The sequence below is a fragment of the Mus caroli genome, chromosome 6, assembly GCF_900094665.2.
Source record: "Mus caroli chromosome 6, CAROLI_EIJ_v1.1, whole genome shotgun sequence".
In the NCBI taxonomy this organism is placed as follows: Eukaryota; Metazoa; Chordata; class Mammalia; order Rodentia; family Muridae; genus Mus; species Mus caroli.
In genome coordinates, this window is record NC_034575.1 from 122,223,451 (window position 1) to 122,230,786 (window position 7,336).

Below are 7,336 nucleotides of genomic sequence, written 5' to 3' on the forward strand. Positions count from 1 at the left end.
CTCTCTCTCTCTCTCTCTCTCTCTCTCTCTCTCTCTCTCTCTCTCTCTCTCTCCCTCCATCCCTCCTGCCCCCTTCATACACATGCATTTAAAAAGTCCCCACAGATCACTGAAGAGCAGCCCTTGGACTGCCTGTGTGGTGTCAAGGGCCAGAAGGAGGGTTCCATGCTCTCATAGGCTACAGCCTTCCACAGAAAACTTAGGAAAAAACCCTGGTTAGGATGTCCAGTGTCACATCATCTCCATCTGCCCCACAGACAGGTGGCCAAAGCTGACTTCGACTAAGTGTCAGGAGAAAACTAGGTCTCTCCAAACGTGTTTTCTGAGCGGTGCACTGCTGGTGCACTGCCCTCTTCACATCAGGACCTTGCATTGGTGATATGTAAAGCTGAATACAGGGAAATCAGAGGGACTGCTCTGGGCATCATGGATCTGATGAAACCCCCAAGAAGCAACACAGCATGACAGCTAAGCCAAAGTGACAAGAGTGTGCAACTCTCCAGCAGAGACAGATTTGACACATGTAAAGGTTTATATTTGAAGTGGCTATATAAAGACCTACAGTAAGACAGATTTTGCCTCAGCCTACAACACCTAAAACATGCTCAAACTGGTCCCTTTCATAAATGTTGCCAAAGAGTACCACCATTGCTGAGTCTGCTGACCCTCCCCCTGAATTCTCCTTAGCAAGATTGGACACTGTGGCCCTCAGTCTTACATCAAGACACTAATTCAAAGGACCATGACAGACTTAGGTCAGGGGCTCCCTTTAGATCACTGCTGGAATTCCTCTTTGAGGTCTCTAGAAGGTCTCCAGTGGCCTAGCCCAAATTCCACCTGATCCTTGACCTTCCATTTGGTTATCCCTAGGAGGGACTTGCTCACTCACGGTCTTGTAGAACTTGCTTGTTTTACACTAACTGACCCTTCTCCATGAGTCTGGAAGCCTTAGGTGTTTGGACATTTGTTCCCAGTGTCCCACCGCCATTGGAAGAGAGTAGGCCTACAACAGAGAAAAAAGATTGCTTACCTCCACCCCAGGACCAAACTCCATTGCAAACAAACTTGTCATTTGTGGAGGCTACTCAGAGCAAGGTATCCACCCCAAACCAGACAGAGTTGCATCAGACGGAATAATGCAATACAAACCCTGTGGAGGCCTCCTCAGAGACCTGCAGTTTGAACTGTTTGAACCCCCTCCGGGGAGCAGCCCCAGCAGGGCCAACCAAGGATCTGGGGATTTTAAAGAGACTCAAGGATTCTTCTCAAACCCACAGCAGATAAAGCAAAAGAACAGAAACAGCAAAAAGAAAAAAGAAAGGGGGAAATGCTTGCCTTGCTCAGCTCCCACGCACGGCACAACCCAAAGCTCTGTGTACACCTTAGCAATGAAGATGGCAAAGGTTTCCTGATGTGGGAGCCAGGAGGAAACATCTGGAAATGTAAGCATGACTGAATCCACTTGATTTCCCTTCTTCAAGGTAAAGCATGTGGAAAAACAAGGACAGGAAAGAGAGGGGTCGGCGAGGGAAAACTCCTCAGCAGGATCAGCCTGGAAACAGTCCGGACCTCAGGTGGCTTTCCTGGTCACTGGGGCAGAAGGGAAAACTACAATGGTAGGATGGGTGACTGCAGCAACATCCAGAATCAGAAGATCAGGGGCAGTGAGCCTCTTTGAATAGCCCTGTGCGAGCTATTGACAGCTAATGACAGGCTGGTCCCCTGTCATTGCTGTGTGGGATAAGAGGGTGAACACAGAGACTGGGAAGCCTCATTAAATAATCTTGGTCTCTTTTATAGCCCTGAGCGAACACGTCACCCTGCACACATGCAAAAACATCAGTCTTGCTTTCTCAGTTCCTCTGCTCAGTCCCTAAGCATGCATGGAACAGTGTGCCCATTCCCTGAAGACTCTAAAGATGAAGTCCCTTATAAATGGGCCAATAGCTTATCAAGCCCTTGGATGACTCTAAGTCCTGAGGGCAGCTCTGTCTGCCACGGCTAATCCTGCCTATCTGTTTTGCTTTGCAGGGAAGGCTGAGCCCTAGGGGTTACCTCTCAGATCCAATTCCCAGGCCAGTGCCAAATCAAAAACACTAGCTTCCAAGGTGCAGAGGTCAGAGGTGACTCCATGGAGCAGGTCTCTGGCAGGTGCCTTGCTTTTCAGCATACTGCAAACTGTGAACCAATAGGGTCTCATACTCCCTAAGCTTGTGCACTGAAAACCAGCAGAGCCAGGCTGCCTGGTCCTACTGTCTCCCCAGTAGATCTGCTGTTATGAGAAGAGTTCTTGAGTAGAAATGACTATGGGTATCAGACACTGGTTTATTCTATTCTGTCTTATTTAAATCCACAGTCCTCAGACTTAAACTTAGTGGATTAAATAGGGAGACCCAGTCACAAATTCCCCGGGTCATCTTGAAGTGGGAATGGACCAGTGGTACCTTCCCTGGTGAGGCTGCAGAACAACCAGCCTGCCTTCAGTAGAAAAAGCAACAGCAAGAATCCAGACAGCTCAGGAACCCAGAGAGAAATTGCTGTGGGATTATCCCACAAGCCACCCAGTTGAAAGAGGAACAAAGAGAATCATTCTGAGTTGAACGATTATGGGAGCGAACCCACAGTTTGTCCTTTAACTGGAACAATGAAACCTTTCTATGCTCCCCACCATGAAGACATGGCTCCTGTGGTGAACAGCCAGAACAACACAGACCTTCATCAGACTGTGATCCTCTGAAAGGGCTTGTCTGTGAGCATCAGGCTTGCTTCTTTGAGCTCCCTTGAGCAATTAACAAGAAGGACTTGGGACTTACAGTAAAAGAGACAACCTTGAGAAACCCAGAGCCTGGGACCATAAGAGAACAACTGCAGGGTGGGGCTCATCACCCCTTTCCCTTAGCCCCAAATCTAGAGTCTGTGTTGACAGTAATATGCCCACATCACACACAGCCTAGACACAAACAATCCATCTATCATCCTTCTAAGCCAGTGGTTTTCAGCCTTCCTAATGCTTCGACCCTTTAATACAGTTCTTCATGTTGTAGTGACCCCCTACCCCCAACCATAGAATTATTTTGTTTCTACTTCACAACTGTAATTTTGCTATGGTTATTAATGCAAGATATCTGATATATGAACCCCCAAAGGAGTCTCCCCCTAGAGGTTGGGAACCTCTGTTTAAGCTAAGTGAGATCTATTAAAAAGAGGATGCTGGACTAGCCTGTGTCCATGGGATCACAGAAACTGAATCCCCAACCAAGGAGCATGCATACACTGGAACTAGGTGCCCTACACATTTGCAGTAGATGTGCAGCTTAGCTTGGCATTCATGTGAGTTCCCTAACAGTCGAGCAAAGACTGTCTCTGACTTGATTGCCTCCCTTGGGATCCCCTTCTCCTACCTGGGCTGCCTGGTTAGACCTCAGTGGGAGAGGATGCACTTAGTCTTGCCGAGATTGGCTGAGAAGGCAGTCCCCTTTCCAGGAAAAGAAGAGGGGATAATGGGAGGAAGGATTTGTGAGGGCAGGCCTGGGAGGAGAAGGGGGCTGTGATCGGGATGCAAATGAATGAATGAATGAATGAATGAATGAATGAGTGAGTGAGTGAGTGAATGAACGAACAAATAAATAAATGACGGGGGGGATGCTGGGCTCCCTGAGTTTTCTAACCCTGTCAGAGCATTTGCACTGACGATGCTCATACCAGACAGCAAGTGGCAGACTTCACTCATTAACATGTCACACCCTCAGCAGTAGACAAACTAACACTTGCCCAACAGAGTCACATTTTATTTCCTGCTATCAAAATGAAAAGAATGAAGCCTCAAAAGCCTTCTTCCAATATCCTTAAAATGCTTCTGTGAAGAAAGTCACAGGATATGTTTAAGGGGAATAAAAAAAAAATCAGGTTTGCTGCTCTTCTAGAACATTCTCTATCTTAGACACAAAGCACCAATAGTACATCCCAGAATAATGGGGAGGCTTGGGAACACAAACCTGAACAACCTCTTTAGTGTCTCTGCTCCTGGGTGTCCCAGGAAATGATGACCTCCCCAAGATTTCATAATTCAAAGTATATCTTAATAACACACCCAAATATTCTTCATGTGCGCTGCTGTACAAAATGCACTCGTCAGCCATAAGAATAATATTTGCCATATACAAATACAATCACATGTAAGGTAAATTTGGAACACAGGAATAGAGAGGGCTACGGACTCTCTTGGGATCTGAGCTATTTAAAGTCAATTTTGTTTGAGTTATCCCTCTGCTGGGTATAGAAAACTGGCTATGAATACATCCATCTTACAGTGAATGCTCACCACTTCAACGGCTCCTGCGTCATGGAATGCGATACTTTTTAAAAATAGGTGACCCTTGGTGTTATGGAAAGGGGGGGATGGGGAAGTTAGAGGGCAGGAGGGTGGGAAGGGTGAACGGGGAAAGACAGGATCCAGACTTCGGTGGGTGACCAGGTGGGCTTAAATACTCTGTGGTGTAAAGCAGATAAGCAAGCTCAAGGGGAACCCCTGTTCCCAGCTCTGCTGTTGCAAGTCTGCCTTGATCTCTCTTTACAAATCTGTTTCCCGGCTAGTGTCCAGACAGAGGGCATACAGCGACCTTCGCAGGTCCACGTTGCTCTTGGCCTTTAGGTGACACTTTTCTAGAGGACAGCTACCCCTTCTGATACTGTCAGTACTCTCCAGGGATCCCCCAGTCTTGCAGAAGGAGGCCTTGCTGCAGCTGACCTTCCGCTGACCTCCTGTGTCCAGCCCAGACTCCCGCCTCTGGATGCCTTGCTCTTCCTTCAGGGCAGCCTGCTCCTCGTGGTCTGTCTCCCGATGATAGAAGTAATTAAAATTGGAGACGATGACGGGCACAGGCAGAGCAATGGTGAGGACCCCAGCTATGGCGCACAGTGAGCCCACAATCTTGCCCCCTACAGTGATGGGCCTCATGTCCCCGTAGCCTACAGTGGTCATAGTGACTACTGCCCACCAGAATGCATCTGGGATACTGGAGAAGTGCGACCCCTGATTGTCTGCCTCTGCGAAGTAGACAGCACTGGAGAAGAGGATGACTCCGATGAAAAGGAAGAAGATGAGCAGCCCGAGCTCCCGCATGGACGCCTGTAAGGTCTTACCCAGGATCTGCAGCCCCTTGGAATGGCGGGAGAGCTTGAAGATTCGGAACACCCGGACCAGGCGGATCACCCTGAGGATGGCTAGGGACATGGCCTGCTGCCCATTCTGACCACCACCCCCTGGTTGTTGCTCTGCCAGCTCGGTGCCCAGGGTGATAAAGTAGGGGAAGATGGCCACAATATCAATGATGTTCATAATATTCCGAGAGAATTCTGCCTTGCTGGGGCAAGCAAAGAAGCGCACAAGCAGCTCAAAAGTGAACCAGATCACACACGTGGTCTCCACGATGAAGAATGGGTCAGCCAGTGTCCTAGGCAGGAGCGGAGCCACTGTGGGGCCAGAGGAAAGGACACCAGAGCCACTGCCATTGGCCCCTGGGGCAGGGGCTGGGGGCTGCGGCGGCACTGGGGGGTGGCGTAACAGTTCCCGTTCATCCCTGAACTCAGGCAGAGTCTCCAAGCAGAACGTGATGATAGAGATGAGAATGACCAAGACCGACACGATGGCGATGGCTCTTGCCGACCCAGAGCTTTCTGGGTATTCGAAGATAAGCCACACCTGGCGCTGGAACTCGTTGCGGGGCAGAGGCTTCTCCTCTTCCTTGATGAAGCCTTCATCCTCCCGGAAGCGCTCCATGGCCTCGTCCCCCAGCTGGTAAAAGCGGATCTCATCTGCAAACACATCCAGGGAGACATTGACTGGCCTGCGCAGGCGGCCCCCAGACTGGTAGTAGTACAAAATGCCATCGAAGCTGGGCCGGTTGCGGTCGAAGAAGTACTCATTTCTCAAGGGGTCGAAGTAGCGCAGGCGTTTGGCTGGGTCCCCCAGGAGAGTGTTGGGAAACTGCGCCAGGGTGCCCAGCTGCGTCTCAAAGCGCAAACCCGAGATGTTTATGAGGACCCGCTGGTGATGGAGTGATCCTGAGTCCTGAGGAGCCTGGTCCTCCTCCACTGTGCCCAGTCCAGGGTCGCCTTCTCCCTCCTCATCCTCAGCAGATGGCCTTCTAGGCTGTGGCAGCTCCTGAGGCATAGGGGGCAAAGGCTGCCCACTCTGGCCCGCATCCTCGTGTGTGGCGCGCCCCCTCGGTGATGTTTCTTTAGACTGATTATTGAGTCCAGCCGTCGGAGGGCACCCACACTCTCCCCTAGGGGTCTGCACACAGCTTGCCCCTGCCTCCCCTCCTCCTCTGAGGGTCATGGCACTGCCGTTCTCCAGGGGCACCAGGGAGATCTCCATGGCCCGGGGGCAAGGGGCATGCTGCGCCCCAGACAACCGGTTCCCACACCCCCAACTCACGCTCCGCGCCTCGCGTGGGTTTCCTCTCCAGTCGAGGGCCCCCGCTGGCTCTAGGCTTGCTGGGGTAGCTGGCCCGATCCCCTTGGCTGGTCCTGACGTCAAGAAGCTGCTGCCCCTGCTCCCTGCCTCTCTCTCTCCCTCTCAGTGTTCTGGCAGCTGGTTACCAGGCAGCAGAAAAACCTCCTTCCAGCAGATGCAACCTCCAGCAGCCCCTCTCTGGCTGAGCTCCCCGGCCTCCGCCCTCTGTGGCTCCCTCCTCTCCTCCTCCCCCTCCTGTTTCTCCTCTGGGGACGGAGTCAGAGAGTGTCTCTCTGGAGGGTTCAGCTGGGGCCCCAGCAGCAAGGACAGGAAGGGGAGGAGGAAAAGAGCCGGAGGAGCGAGGAACAGGTTGTACCAGGAGTGCTGAAAACTCCCAGGGCAACAGGATGAGAATAGCTTCAGGATCTCAGATCACCTGGGAATGCACGGAAAGCGAAAGCGAGGGGACTCCAGAGGGTGGGAACTGCTTTAGATGCAAGGGGAAGGCTTTTAGCTGAGTTCCAGTGCGAGAGATTGAAGAAGAGAGTGCTCTGGGTGTTTTTCTTTTAGAGCAGTGCCTCTCAACCTTGCTAATGCTGCTGCGACCTTTAGTACTGTTCCTCCTGTTGTGGTGAACCCCACAACGGTAAATTTATTTTTGTTGCTACTTCATAACTGTGATTTTGCTATTGTTATCATAACATAAATGGAATTTGCTACTGAAGTGTAATGTAAATATTTTTGGAAATAGAGGTTTGCCAAAAGGATTGTGAACCACAGGTTGCAAACCACTGCTTTATAGATTAACAGCCTCTCTCTTTGGGAAAAATTACACTGCAGGGGAGCAGCGAGCTGTGTGCGTGTGTGTGTGTGTGTGTG

The 7,336-nt window shown here is 50.8% G+C and overlaps 1 protein-coding gene across 1 annotated transcript; it reads right to left on the reverse strand.

Annotated features, from left to right (window-relative positions):
* Positions 1–3,767: 3,767 nt before the first annotated feature.
* Positions 3,768–6,768, reverse strand: Kcna5 (potassium voltage-gated channel subfamily A member 5). The gene has a single exon (XM_021165341.1). It carries the CDS (start codon positions 6,377–6,379, stop codon positions 4,571–4,573), a length of 1,809 nt encoding a protein of 602 aa, XP_021021000.1. The 5' UTR covers positions 6,380–6,768; the 3' UTR covers positions 3,768–4,570.
* Positions 6,769–7,336: the final 568 nt, after the last annotated feature.